This window comes from Ictalurus furcatus, chromosome 3 (assembly GCF_023375685.1).
Source record: "Ictalurus furcatus strain D&B chromosome 3, Billie_1.0, whole genome shotgun sequence".
NCBI classification, from domain to species: domain Eukaryota; kingdom Metazoa; phylum Chordata; class Actinopteri; order Siluriformes; family Ictaluridae; genus Ictalurus; species Ictalurus furcatus.
Genome location: NC_071257.1, coordinates 26,238,558 through 26,253,905, shown reverse-complemented (window position 1 = coordinate 26,253,905; position 15,348 = coordinate 26,238,558). Strand labels below are relative to the sequence as shown.

The 15,348-nt window shown below is 41.9% G+C and overlaps 2 protein-coding genes across 12 annotated transcripts in view; both read right to left on the bottom strand.

Moving 5' to 3' along the window:
- The window catches only part of camk2g2 (calcium/calmodulin-dependent protein kinase (CaM kinase) II gamma 2), a 78,013-nt gene extending 75,731 nt beyond the window's left edge, over positions 1-2,282 (bottom strand). For 6 of the 11 annotated variants that reach the window (XM_053621760.1, XM_053621762.1, XM_053621763.1 and 3 more), the window contains exon 1: positions 2,132-2,280. In XM_053621760.1, coding sequence (XP_053477735.1) covers positions 2,132-2,196 — 65 coding nt within the window. In that variant the 5' untranslated portion in view covers positions 2,197-2,280. Of the gene's footprint in view, positions 1-2,131 lie in introns of all 11 variants that reach the window. The other 5 variants (XM_053621755.1, XM_053621756.1, XM_053621758.1 and 2 more) reach the window with 2 other exon arrangements.
- Positions 2,283-12,138: 9,856 nt separating this feature from the next.
- On the bottom strand, positions 12,139-15,206 carry si:dkey-174i8.1 (arylsulfatase I). The gene is made up of 2 exons (XM_053621752.1): positions 14,857-15,206; positions 12,139-14,187 (listed from the first exon to the last, which is right to left on the bottom strand). Exons 1-2 carry the CDS (start codon positions 15,201-15,203, stop codon positions 13,095-13,097), a joined length of 1,440 nt encoding a protein of 479 aa, XP_053477727.1. The 5' UTR covers positions 15,204-15,206; the 3' UTR covers positions 12,139-13,094.
- Between the last annotated feature and the right edge of the window lie 142 nt (positions 15,207-15,348).

Genomic DNA, 15,348 nt, shown 5'->3' with positions numbered 1-15,348 from the left:
AGTGCAACAGTTTGGTGGTGTCAGCGGGTCGCCGGCTTGATGCAGTTATCGCAAGCAAGGGATATGCAACCAAATATTACCTTTACAACGGTCTGTTCCAATATTTTTGCTCAGCTAAAAATTGTGTGGTCTGCTACCAAAGGTGCCATGCTACATCACAGATGTAAACATCAGGAAATGAAAGCTGAAATTCTGATCTACTGTCTCATATTCATCTTTTGATCTCAAACCAAAATGTCTTCAGTGTATAGCGCGCAAAAAAAAAAAAAACCTGGCCTTGCCATTCCAATACTTTGGTGGGGAGTGTATATTTTATACACACACACAATATAAGCTACTGTACTACTGCAAATCCAAAGAAAACTATATATATATATATTTAATGATAGCCGTGTGTATACTAGACCTTTTCTAAATATATTTTAAGAGCTGCAAACCAAATTTCATGCACTACATCAGCTCTGCTTTTATTTTAGGAACATAATTTGACTATTTAAATATTAAGCTCTTTTTTTTTTTTTACACGTGTGCAATAAAGTTTTGCTGATTTATTAGAGCCTTTTAGAGTGGGTTTTTTTTTTTTATTATTGAACTTTCCAACAAAAGAACACAGCAGATCCAACTTATATTTATAGGCCCACTTGTTTTTGAGTTACGGAGGTTTGGATAGAACCCATTAAATTCAAGTGACCGGTCAAACCAGCTAACAACTACAATAACTCAACAATAAACGAAATGCCTTTGCTTTCTGATTTCCTCCACTGGAGCAACGCAGACAGTTCCCTGACCCCAGTGGACCCCTGAAACACGGACTACATTTACACGGACAGCAGGATTAAGGGAATCAGAAATCACTGTTTACATGGTAGTTTCTTAATCAGAGTATTGCCTTAATCCGGGTGAACACTGAGCGATTTATAATAGTCCTTTTTGACTGTTGCTTGTCAGGCTGTACGAACATGATCCCCGCTGTAAGCCGTGTCACACTGTAGGATCTCAGCTGTCATTAATGTCAGCCTGTACGACAGTCCAGACACGGAAAACGGACGCACGCAAGAAGACTCGTACGGAGTAGGAGAAGCAACACTACAGGACAGTGCCTCAAATCTTCTGACACTTCTGAGAATTTAAAAAGTTCGGTCGCAACGGCCGTTAACCGGCTGTCGGGGAACGTGTCGAACTAGCGATCAAAGACTACAGATTTTGGCCTGGGATTAGAGGAATCTTTTAGGATTCTCAAAACGTGACCGACCAACTCGTACAGCGTGAACCAGGCTTTAATCGGGTTAATATCTGAATACGGTTGTGCATGTAAACGCACTGAATGTTCGCGTCCACGTGCTGTATACACGACTGCACATTTAGGGTGAGAATGAAGTGTGTAGCAGTGGGGAAAGCCATGCAGAGCTGGGCACTGCACTGATGCTCAGGGAGATGAATGCAGAGATGAAGGAGGCCAGGCTGATTGGGCAGCAGTGGCCTACACTCCTCCCTCACTGTGCAAAATCCCTGCATTCATCCCCCTCTCTCTCTCTCTCCATCTATAAACATACACATATACACACATTAATGGAAGCACAAACCCCTCACAGGTCTCCGTGTGCGTTTTCTATAACTCGACACGTTTCCGTATTAGAAAGAAGAAAGCCGCAGATGTGTCTGAGACCACACACACACACACACTCCTAACTGCAGCACCAGCTCGTAACATTTTCCGCTTCATGGCTATAACGGAGCTGTAGTTTATCCGCAGAATAAATATAAAAACCTTTCTCTTCTCCTCCCAGCCACTACAATGAAGAAACAGCACAACTCGATGTTTTGAATGCATGTCGGTGTTAACAGGCTAGTTTATCCTCCAGCTCAGAGCTAGCACTGCTCTGTTCACCCTCACATTATACACATCCTATATTATATTATATTACATTATATTACATCATTCAGCGTGCCTCGTGCTCGCGCTCGCGGGCTGCAGTCTGGACCGTATGGGTTTTGACAGGTGAAGCGAAGTAACGTTACCCGAACCGAACCAACACACCTGGGACGGGAACGCAGACGGTTAACGCTAAGCCACGCACAGCTAGCTAACCTTCACCGCAAACACAGCGCTTCGGTCGGTTTGTTTTCTTACTTTCCGAGCTCTTCATAAAGCTGATATTCGTCCGTAAACCTCGTCGAGGTTGGAATTGTAGCCATGTTGGTCGGATAGATCGCCGCTCGCGCTCGTCTCGGTGACCGCCTCACTCGGGTGTCGGGAGCTGATCTCGCGCTCGCGCGCGCACACACGCATCGAGATATATACACACAGCCTGAGCTGAGCCGAGCCGAGCCGAGCTGAAACCCCGCCCCTCCTACCCGTATACCAACAAAGCCCCCGCCTCCTGCGCTACGATTGGCTAGTCTCGACAAAGCCCGCTGCTTGATTACCCAATCCGAATGCAAATCCTGGACAGCGCTGACTGTACGACCAATCAGAACAGAGAAGGCGGAGTTTTGTTTCGTTTTTAAGAAAGCGGGTAGGAAAAGGACAGGCGCGAGCAGGTTGGTGTAATGTTAAGTCGTGAATTCACGCGAGATTTCAGCGTGCAAGCGAGAACAGAGGCGCGAGGCGCAGTTATAACGCATAATGGGCCCTCCTTCTTCAACACCCACAATAGCGGGTGGATTTCTAACCGAGTTACTGTGATATAATCAGCCTAGTATCCTTCATAGTTTGAGAATACAGTACAGTTTTGCTTTATTTCGTTTTTGAGATCACGTGATTTCTAGATTAGATATTCTTTTCTCTCTTTTTTTGGCCTATTATATTCATTAAGATGATTTTTTTTTCATTCCTTCATCTTGAGTATTTGCTTTATCAGAGTTGCAGAGGATCCCAGGAACACGAAAACAGGTATACACTCTGGATGGAACACCATACACACCCTATCACACACTTATTCACACTTAGGGGCAACTTATTATAGCCAAACTACCTACTGTCATGTTTTTGGGAGGAAGGAGGACACCGGAGAAACCTGATGAAACCCACTGTGACATGGGGAAATGATGCACAGAAACCACACACACACGCACAGTAATCCAATACCACGATCCACCCTGGAGCTGTGAGATGGCAGTGAGCTCCGCTACGCCGCCATGCTTCCCCCTATAAATCATTCAAGTTATAAAATTCTTTTAATTTGTTGATAGTAAATGTACCCCTATCTGATACAGAGTGTGTGCATCAGTGCCCATACTGACGTGAACCACTGGATCTCTTGATCAGATTGATATTTTGACCGTTTTCCCCAAACCTGTCCTATGACACATTTTATGCAGTGAAAGCATGTACTCGCACGTACACAATACAGATCTTATAGAGATCACGGGATACAACCTGACTTAGAGGCCACCACAATCGGCCTCTAATGGTTCACATAACGGTTCCTATCGGATCAGTGTCTGGTATCGCTTTATACTCAGAACTCTGCTTTTGGTATCATTTCACATTTCCTGCATTCCAGAAAGACAGCGAGCATTTAGACAACTACAATCCTACATTACTGAAATGTTCAAAATCCCAAAGCCCTCTCTTTTTTTTTTGAACAACCAAAAAAAAAACCATTTTATCCAAAGCCAGGTTTGCTGTTTAATTAACTGTTGTGCGGTATTAAAGTGTAAGTTCTGCTGTCATCTGTGAGCAGATACTCATCTCTCCTTAAGCTTGAGCTGAATTTCTGTTGTTTTTAAATAACAGGTAATGCACTTTAAGGAAGCAAAGCTCTTTTCCCCAGAGAGAGAGCGAGAGAGAGAGAGAGAGAATGAGAGAGATGCAGCATTAGCCCTACTTGTAAAGATGATGATGCATTAGACCTACTAGTAAAAGATGACTTGTCCGATGGGGGTATACAGTAGGTTGAGCAGGCCAAACGTTCATTATGTGCCTTGTTTACAGAAAAAGCAGATCAGTTTCAAGATGAATAATATCATATATTATAATCAATATACTTTATGAAAAGCTGAAAGTCTTGTATTTGATTTGTCATCAATTCATAATAATCTTGGTTGCAATTACATGTTTCTGTGGAGGTAATGCTGTGTGTGTGTGTGTGTGTGTGTGTGTGAGAGAGAGAGAGAGAAAGAGATTGAGAGAGAGAGTGAGAGATTGAGAAAAAGAGTGAGAGATTGAGAGAGAGAGATTGAGAAAGAGTGAGATTGAGAGAGAGATTGAGAAAGATAGTGAGAGAGATTCAGAGAGATTGAGAAAGAGAGAGAGATTGAGAAAGATAGTGAGAGATTCAGAGAGATTGAGAAAGAGATTGAGCAAGAGTGAGAGAGAGATTGAGAAAGATAGTGAGAGAGATTGAGAGAGAGAGAGAGATTGAGAAAGAGATTGAGAGAGTGAGAGATTGAGAAAGAGATTGAGAGAGTGAGATTGAGAAAGAGATTGAGAGAGTGAGATTGAGAAAGAGATTGAGAGAAATTGAGAAAGAGAGCGAGTGAGAGAAAGAGATTGAGTGTGTGAGAGATTGAGAAAGCAATTGAGAGAGAGTAAGATAAATAGTGAGAGATAGAGAGATTGTTAGAGACAGATATATATATATATATATTATATATATATATATATATATATATATATATATATATATATATATATATATATATATATATATATATTGAGAGAGAGCTTGAGAGAGATGTATATTGAGAGAGAGAACAGCAATATCTCCCACACCTCCTCAGCTGGGATGGACTATGAAAAGGCTTGTCTTCACATTTATAAAGATTTGTACACATAAATAAATAAATAAATAGACAGATAAATAAAAGGTGATGAATGCATTACTGCACCTAATTATGAAAACACAAAGTTGTACTTTGTGTTGTTGTTCCTGTAAATGAAAGTTTGGTTGGTGAGCAGGACCAGTGCTCTATATTATCTCCGAGGCATGTTGCTTTGGAAGCCTAATTAACACTGAGCGGTGTTTCTATGGCACTGTGTGTACTCTGTGTTTTGGAGCTGTGCATGGCCGATGGGTGGGAGGGAGCAGGGGGTTGTGCGAGCGTGGGCAGATGCATGCTGGGATGGGCCGCACTCGCATCTCTGCATAAGCTAGGCAGCAGGGGGGCTCAGCGAGGGTGGGTGGCAACCTGCCAAAGAGCGTCTACTCCGCAATTTCACTGCAAAAGTATTACACTTCAGCCTTTACACGCTATACTGCGTATCCCATCTGCATTCACAGCCTTAAAGTGAAGCAGGACTTATTTTTATGGCTTGAAGCTACTTGAGTGCATCTGGTTTACCATAAAAGAGGTGGTTAGAGGAAGTTTCTTTTTTTCTTTACACACACAATTAACCTGAACTGTAAATGGAGTTTACTAGCAGAAGGAGTCAACTATGTCATGTCATTCTATATGTAAATCAGCAGAATATGTTGAAAACACAGCATTGAATTCCCCCTGTATATTAAAGCAGGGTCTCTCCTCTCTTATCAACCAAGGATTTCATTCCAATTAGGCCCGAGCTCAAGATTCCACATTTTTAATCACGGTCTTTATTGGGTGTGGCTCCAATTCTTCTGGAATGCAAGCTTTAAGCCCTTTGCAGATACAACTGGACACCCGAGCATTACTGTCAATGATTATGAGATGTCGTCTTATGGAAATTTTGATTCTTTTGAATATGTGGCTCTTCAGTTGAATTCCTCTTCTCGAGCTATATTTCTAAATGTTTACAGGCCACCTAAATACTGTGCAGCCTTTTTTGGTGACTTTGCCGAGCTAATGGCTATAATTTGTATTGACTTTGACTATGTAGTTATTGTTGGTGATTTTAACATCCATGTTGACAACCCCCAGGACAGAGAGACTAAAGAACTGTGTGGTGTGCTTGATAACTATGGACTGACTCAGCATGTGACTGAGCCCACGCACAATAAGGGGCACACTCTGGATTTAATCATCTCCAAGGGTCTGAACATCTCAAAGGTTGTGGTAACTGATGTTGCTCTCTCTGATCATTCCTGTGTTTTCTTTGAGAGCGCCATCTCCATGCATACTAAAGTTCGAACGGAGGTAATCAAAAAATGACAAATCACTGAGAACACCAGTGAAATATTCATTCAGGCTTTCTCTTCTACACCTGCCCTCTCATGGGTCTCAATAAATGAGCTTGTAGATCATTTCAGTTCTAAAATTACAAATGCTATCGACACCATTGCATCCATTAAGGTGAAGGTGGTCTCTGGTAAGAAAAGATCTCCATGAAGAAATGCCACTCTGGTAAGAACTGAAAAGAGAGAGTGTCGGAAAGCTGAACGCAGGTGGCGAAAAACAAATCTCCAGATTCACTATGACATCTATAAAGAGAGACTTCGCATTTATAATTTAGAACTGAGAAATGCAAGGCGGTCCTTCTTCTCCAACATCTCCAAAAACAATAATAACGCACGCACCGTGTTTGCTACTATCGACAGGCTAACCAACCCTCCTGTGTTAGTAGCCTCTGAATTTTTATCCACTAGGGCCTGCAATGACTTTTTGCCTTTTTCTTTACTGACAAAATTCAAAGAATTAGACAAGCAATCAGTGTTTCCATGTCAGGTACAGGATATGTGCTGCCTCTGTGTCCATCTGAAAACAACTCAATTAGCATGATACAATTTCATCCTATAACTCATGAAAACTTGGGGGACATTATACGACACCTGAAATCCTCTTCCTGCTGACTTGATGTTCTGCCAACAGGCTTTTTCATAAAGGTTTCTAATTGCATGGCCTCAGAACTATTAGAAATTGTCAACACATCTCTTCTCTCAGGTTTCTTCCCACAGGCCCTGAAAACTGCTGTCATCAAGCCACTCCTAAAAAAGAATAATCTAGACACGTCACTAATGAGCAATTATAGACCCATATCAAACCTCCCGTTCTTAAGTAAAATGATTGAAAAAGCTGTTTTTCAACAGCTGAACAATTACTTAGAACTAAACGACTGTTTTGATGTCTTCCAGTCAGGGTTCCGACCAAATCACAGCACTGAGACTGCTCTTGTTAAAGTCTTCAATGACATCCATTTAAACGCAGACAGTGGCAGAATTTTAGTCTTAGTATTATTGGATCTCAGTGCTGCATTCGACACGGTCGAGCACAATATATTACTAGACCGAGTAAAAAATTGGGTGGGACTTTCTGGCACTGTACTAAACTGGTTTGAATCCTACTTAAGGAACAGGGGCTACTTCGTGTCTATAGGCAATTACACATCTGACATTACAAAAATGACCTGCGGAGTTCCCCAAGGCTCCATTTTGGGGCCTCTTTTGTTTCAAATCTACATGCTTCCACTGGCTCAGATTATGAAATACAACAAAATTTGTTAGCACAATTATGCAGATGACACACAGATTTACATAACCATTTCGCCAGGGAAATATGATCCCATACAGGCGCTGAGGAACTGCATCGAACAAATCAATGATTGGATGTGCCAAAATTTTCTCCAATTAAACAAAGAGAAAACTGAAGTTATTGTTTTTGGAGCTAAGAAGAAGCGATTAGAGGTCAGCACTCAGCTTCAGTCTGTAATGCTAAAGACCACTGACCTAGTCAGAAATCTTGGTGTAGTCATGGACTCAGACTTGACCTTCAACCGCCATATTAAGACAATTACAAAGTCAGCCTACTACCACCTAAAAAATATTCAAAGGGTTAGAGGACTAATGTCTCAGCAAGACTTAGAAAAACTTGTCCATGCATTTGTCTTCAGTCGACTCGACTACTGTCTTGACGGGTCTAAATAAGAAATCAATTAGACAGCTGCAGTTGATTCAGAACGCTGCTGCTCGGGTCCTCACTAAGACTGAAAAAGTAGATCATATAACTCCAGTCTTGAGGTCGTTGCACTGGCTTCCTGTCTGTAAAAGAATTGATTTTAAAATACTGCTGGTGGTTTATAAAGCACTGAATGGTTTGGGTCCAATATATATTTCTGATCTGCTGGTACATTATGAACCATCCAGACCTCTGAGGTCATCTGGGGCAGGTCTGCTTTCTGTTCCCAGAGTCAAAACTAAACGTGGAGAAGATGCATTTAGTTTTTATGCATCACATATCTGGAACAAACTCCCAGAAAACTGCAGATCTGCTGAAACTCTCAGTTCTTTTAAATCAAGACTGAAGACTTTTCTTTTTGCTGCTGCTTTTAATTAAATCATCAAGGTATTTAAATGAATATCTTGTGCTGCACTGTACAATTTTTAATCCGGTTTAACCTGTTTTTATTTTTTGTTTTTATTTTTATTTATTTTTTTATATATTTTTAATGAGCTCTTTTTAAATGTCTTTTCTTTTTAAATGTTGCTGTGTGTTGCTTTTATGTTTTATGTAAAGCACTTTGAATTACCCTGTTGTTGAAAATGTGCTTTACAAATAAATTTGCCTTGCCTTGCCTTATGGCAGGAGTAGGCTAAATAGTAGGCTAAATTTAGCAGTTTTGAAACTCTAAATCAGAGGTGTCCAATCATATCTGCAAAAGGGCGGGTGTGGGTGGAGGTTTTCATTCCAATCAAGCAGCAGCCACATCTGATTCCACCTGTTTAATGAGTTGAGCTTGGCTTTCATTAGACTCAGGTATGGCTTCTTCTTGGTTGGAATGAAAACCTGCATCCACACCAGCCCTTGTCATATAAGATTGGACACCTCTGATCTAAATCAAATGAATGCAGCCCTTCATTTAAAGCAGTGGTTACTAACCCTGCTCCTGGAGATCTACCTTCCTGAAGACTTTAGCGCCAACCATAATCGTGCCCACCTGATCATTGTCTTAAGACTTACCACTGCTTTAAAGTGCACCTGAAATCAAAGAACGGTGTTTCAGAGCTTTCTGTAACGGTCCCTGAGTGTTCTGGACAACAATATGATAGCACTAAATAAAACACCAAGAGAAATTTTTTTTATAGTTTTCAGTTCTGAGAAAATGATTAAAATGTTTTGATGCACTAGTCTTGTTTGTCCAATTAAATGCTGTGGAGATTGTTTAAACCTCACCCGCATGTGCATGTCTTGCTCTTAACAGAGAATATTGTTTGTGCTGTTTTGGCTACGTGTCTTCCTGCAAGCGGTTCTCTTTTCTGGCCATGCCTCGCTTCAAAAAAAAGATGGTTGGCGTTGATTCATTTGGACGAGGTTGGAATTTAAGCAAATTCACAGTTATGAGACAGGAACTCAGCAGAGGCACGTTTGACCAACTTGTTCCTGTTCAATGCCAGAATGTTTCACTACCTCAGACTGACTGAGAATGTGGTTCCGTCTTTAGAGTTAGGTCAGGGGTTCTACATCAGTAAGAGTAAGTAATATCTCCTCTACCAATCGACAGCCTCCTGGTAACATGTACATCACGACTCCAACAACACACAATATTTCATCATTCCCGGTCAGGGAACCGATCCCAGCCACTGGAGGGTTGCACGAGTCAGTGCACTCTCAGTGCCGGTCCCAATCCCGGAAACGGGGAGGGTTGCGTCAGGAAGGGCATCTGGCGTAAAACTTGTGCCAGATTCAAAATATGCGGATGAGTGATCTGCTGTGGCGACCGAATGGGAGAAGGGGGGAGGGGGAGGGGGTATAGGTTCACCGGCGGTGTGATGTACGTTAAACGCTTTTGGCTGTTGTGTAAATCATGCCAAGCGTTTCAACATTCTGTCACTCTGACTTCCTGTTTCAAAAGGATATACATCAACATACAGAGTCATATCACAACTCTTAAGCCATCTCATAGGGTCATTAAGTGTGTTCCGTCCAAAGCCACAATCCTAAAACATAACTAGACTAGAACACTTGAATCAGCCGTCAGCCTCCTTGGCCAGATTGGTTGTATTGGTGGGGGTTTTTTTTTGTTGTTTTTCCAACTGAAACCTAGTTTCTCTCCTGAACAAAGATTTTGAGAGCAAATGGAGGACTTTGCCAAATATTGTAAAAAAAAAAAAAAAAAAAAGTGCTGACTTTAGAATGTTTTTAGCTGGTCGTTATGGTTGCATAAAAACATGTTTTTGTTTGGCTATTTACCGTATCATATTGTTTGTGTTGTATTGTTTCCTGGTGAAGCAGACACCACTCTCCACAGCTGCTTTTTAAGTTCTCATTGTGCTCGTAATGCTTTTAGAGTAATGCATTAGGAGTGGCTAGTCAGGATAAGTGCCAAATCCTACAAGCATTCCAGGATGATTCATGCTGTTGGAAATTCAGTATGCTCCGTCTCTGAGGACTGACCTGTAGCGGTGCTATCCAACACGTTTTACAAGAAACATCTCATTACCCAGCTTTATTTCCTGCTTACAATCGAGCCATGCTCAATCAGTTTGAGTTATTTAATAAGTTGACTGGAGAATACGCTTGATATGATCGTGGTAGCAAACGGACGGATGAACTGTGCAGTCGATTGGATTGAATTGGATCGTATTGTGGAAGGTGCAGATAGAAGGAGAGCAAAGCCGAGATGGAGGAGAAGGCGAGGACAGGAGGTGAGAAGTTGGATGATGTAGGAAGTTTCAATCTGTGATTCGAGTGATGAAACTCCTTCATGATGCAGGGTGGAGCAAATGCTGTTCTCATAACATTAGCAGTGGCTTTCAGGGAAGAAGAATAGTAATACAATTACAAGACACTTACCAAAAAAAAAAAAAACCCACACAAATCAGACTCGATGAGCTTCCTCCATGTAGAACATTTTAAAGGTCCTTTGCATTCTTAGTTTTGGGTGTGTAGAGTTCCTTCGTCAACCACAGATCTTCAGTAAGGGTCAAATTCACAGACTGAGATGATCATTGCAGATGATTTTTTTTTTTAACCATTTCTGTGTTCACCTGGAAGTATATTTGGCTCATCCAGTGTGAACCTCCTGGTAGAGGTAACCAGGTTTTGAGGTGAACTATCCTTCACAAAGTGCTGCATTTTATGAAATGCTTTAAGGAAGGGCTATCTTGCAACGCTTCCAAATTTTTGAACTTGACAACAAGAAGAGTCGACTAAATTCCTGTTTCGTGTTTATGTTTTACAGTTAATACTAGCACTGTATATGAACAAAAACAAGAGTTCCATTAGGACTCCAGAATAAGCAGTTACCAGATTTGTTCAGGTCAACAACCATCTGTCATTTGTGGTGAAAAGTCTTTGGGGTTTTTTTTTTTTTGTAATAGATGACATTGGATATTACATGCATGGAAACCCCAAGGAAAGAGGACATGGTTCCTGACAACATCAGAGTTCCTGGGGACTGAGAACAAATGGATTTTTTAAAGTTACAATTTGTATACATTAAAATATTTCTTACTAGCGGCAATAATAGACATTTTTTTGTTCAGAAAATTACTTCAAATAAATAGTTTTAATGAGAACAACTTTTTTTTTTTGTTGGAACAAAGACATTGTTCGTCCTCACCGTTTGAGTGGAAATGTGTATTATTGTATATAATGTTTACTTTATACAAACATATACATATACTTTATAATGTTTACTTTATTTATTTATTTTTTTTCCAAATTAAAATAAAAGCTGGTGGACTGAATTAATGATTATTGAGCGTCAAGTATTATTATTATTATTATTATTATTATTATTATTATATAGTTTTTAAAAATCTCTCCATCCATGTATTTCGCATTTTCGGTTAATTTTGGGATCATAATTCCAGTCCAGAGAAGAAAATGCCAGGGAAAAGTCTGAAGGGAAAGTTCTATATCATTGCTCCATGACTGATCAGATCTAATAACGGACTCGTGATGAGGTCAGAGAAGGTGACAGCCTGGAGACTGGCCACCTGCACAGTTTACAGCACCATGATCTAGTCTTCTCCCTGCAGGATCACTTCATCACCACACAGGACTCAGTCAGAAGCTTCCAATTACTAACGCGAACACTCTTTATCCGCCATGTCACAATATGTAGCAAAAAAAAGCCCCGCTTCAAATACTGAATATTTCCAGTTACGTCATTACGTAACTACATTTATGCTTTGAGGAATTCATGTTCCTAGAAATGAAATATTCCTAGAAACAGATGCATAAAATATACCAATATTTTGCTTTATAAAATGAATTCAGCATGAAATGGATATACACAAACGGTATAAACATGGCTCATGATTTAGATTTAGAGATAAGTACAAGCTCCACAATTGTTTCATATGTAGCCATACAGCATCCTTTCTCCAGGGAGATCTTCGCCATCCTCCTCCTCTTCTCTCATTGTTGTGTAACAGAGCACAGCTCATATCTCATTCTCTGACCTGATCTACTCACATAACCAAAAGAAAAAGGTGATGATAGTGGAGAAAAAGTCAATAGGCTCTGCATTATTCCAGCTAAGGTAGGCTTTATCAGCCTACAGTCAGAGACAGCAAAAGAAAAGGAGGGTGAATTAGAGAGGCGTGAGGAGGAGTGCTGAGTGCCGAGGCATGTAAAGTGTGGGAGAGAAAAACTTTAGGAAAAGACTTCTGATGTTTTTTGGACTTTCTTTATCCAAGCGTTCCACTAACTGCTTTTATTCCCTGTGGAAATGCTTCTACTAAGCGAGCAGTCTATTCTAATTAAAAAAGCAGGACTTTAATTGCAAAAATGCTTTTCAGAAATGAAAAATAATGACGGCGCCTCCAGGAGTCTGCCGTAAATTTCTCCATGTGTCAGCTGTGCGTGATGAGACGCTTGCGCTTGACTTGAGAGGTTTAACATGGGATTCAACCCAAATCTCAGCTCAAGGCAGGATCGCTTGTGCAGGCTTTAACTGTGCAAACCACTCACAAAATGAAGCAAAGCCAAGGTGGTCATGTCGGTCACATCACCACGAAAAAAAAGAGATAAATAAACATCTTCCTAGCTTGCTAAGGTCTAGCATTTAAAAAATATGCACCCTTCAGGTTTTCTAATGTTAGGTCTGACTGTGTACTTCAGGCAGCAGGAGGATGAGCCATCAAGCCATGAACAAACTCTTACACATCCCCGTGAGTTAGGCACACACACACACACACAGCCCTTCATCAGTGACTGGAAAAAACAGTGGGCAAGCAAGAGCCAGCTTGGAAGATTTTTGCCTCCATTTCCCTCCATCTATCCATTTTTGCCTAAAAGTACAGAGCTGTTCTTTGCAGGCGTGTGCCCACCTTTCTAAACAGAGCTCTCAGTTTGCACACTTTGCACGTTTTGAATCTAAGCTTCCAGTTGCGTCTTTCTGTCGCTTCTCTTCTGTCCGCACCATCTCCTTCTTTCTTTGCCAGCCACGGCATCCACACTCCTCCACGGAGCTGGGGGTCAGCCATTGGATCATCTGGTGGGTTTCTTGGAGGCACAGCAGTGCGGTTATACTCAGCAATCCTTGAGAGCAGAAGCTTCACCACTTCAGGCCTCGCTTGTGTCAGATCGTGCCTCTCAAAAGGGTCAGCGCTGATGTTGAAGAGCCACACAGATTTCCCACGCTGGTCCCGTCTCTTCTCCATGTCCTGCCACTGCTGTGGAGCCCTAGGCAGGACCTGTAGGGGGAACCAGTCTCCATCTCCCACGTTCCCTGTCAGGAGCTTCCAGTCACCCACTCGGATTGCTGCACGCACTCCTGTGTCCCAGATCCCAAAGCCGTTCACCATCAACAGCCTGCGATCGTGCTCTCCATGCTGCCGCGAAACAGGGTCGATGTTATACAGGATTTCAGTACGTGGGCAAGGTAGACCCTGACTGATGGTCTCCCAAACATTACACCCATCTAAGCACCGAGGGTCTGGTTCAGGAGACCCTGCCAGATACAGCAAGGTCGGGTACCAATCCGAGACATGTATTAAAGCACGACTGATTTTCCTCTTCATCTTCAGCAGAGGGCTATGAACGAAGCCCACTGCTCGCACTCCTCCCTCCCAGTACGAGCCTTTCCCTCCCCGCAGGGGCCAATTGCAGCCACCCGACAGAGGCTGGCCTCCATTATCTGAAGAGTAGATGAGAACGGAGTTGCGATAGTAGCCTTGAATACGCATCTCCGCCACTATCTCGCCCACAGCCTCGTCCACACCACTCAGCATGGCGGCATAATGGCGCCGTGCCTGATTCCCAAGAGAAGCATAACGCTGGAGGAGATGAGCAGGAGCCTGTAAAGGAGTGTGAGCAGCCTGGAGTGCCACGTACAGGAACAGAGGCTTCCGCCGGTCATGAGTCCGCAGGATGGTTTTCACCCTGAGAAGTGTTCAAATTAGCAACTGGTTAAAAAGCTCACCTCACGCTTTTAAATTCATAACATACAAAAAAAAAAAAAAACAGAGTATATGCAAAAATCTGAGCACTAACAATACAATTACTGGATTTGAGCAGTTAGTAGATTATTCTCTATCATATCAAACTAAAGCAGTAATTGAATTTCAAAAAGCAAACTCCTGAATGATTTTGCCAGTAAAGCAAGTGTATGATTTAAATTAGGCTAGAAGTTAACATCATGTTCTGTGGGTTTATTAGCAAGCGGCAAAGCAACAGTTGAGCACATGCATCATATTTAAGAAAGAAACCCGATTATTGGGTGAGTCATGAACACTCTGTTTATCCCATTAGCAGATTATGTAAGTAGATGTAAACATGATCATGTTCTCTTTCATACAGTTATCCACTTTGAACATTTTCAATATATTAATAAAAAGGAAAGATGAACAATGGGTGGTGGAGATCGGGTTTTCTTGAAGGAAAAGTATAGTGCTATTCTTGACACTTCATTGGTCTATAAAACTATATATACACTATACTATACTATATCTATAACACTACCAGCAAACTACAATTCTATTAAAACAAGTCACTGACAATTACAACTACATAAAAATGATCAAGCAAGTCAGATGAAGTGCTGAGCGTCACCTCTGTGCATACAGCCACGTGGAATAGTTCCCCCTCAACTCCCAGGCCGGCCGTTCACCATCGTGCAGGTCAAATCCACAGGTCTCTGCTCCGTCACAGCTCTGGAAGTTAAAATGGTCTCCGCTACCGGTCAGCGAACCCAGAAAGCTCTGAAAGCCTCGGCTAGTGGGCAGACACTCTCGCCGGCAGAAGCCTAGGTGCCACTTTCCCACCATGTGGGTGCTGTAGCCGGCCTGACGTAGCCTTTCGGGAAGCGTGGGCATGTCGAGGGGCAGACACAGGGGCTGGCGAGAGCGGATGATGGAGTGCTGAAGGCCCGTATGAATTTGATACCTGCAAACAAACATCGAGGGAAGTGTTTTAATGAGACTGGAGCACTCGCAAGAGGACTTTGTTATATGACGACTATATAATGCGATGTCATCTCCTGCAAAGAGTGGGAGTTCCTGCTGCTTTATGGAAACTTAATATTGTCCCTGAAGCTGTAATTGA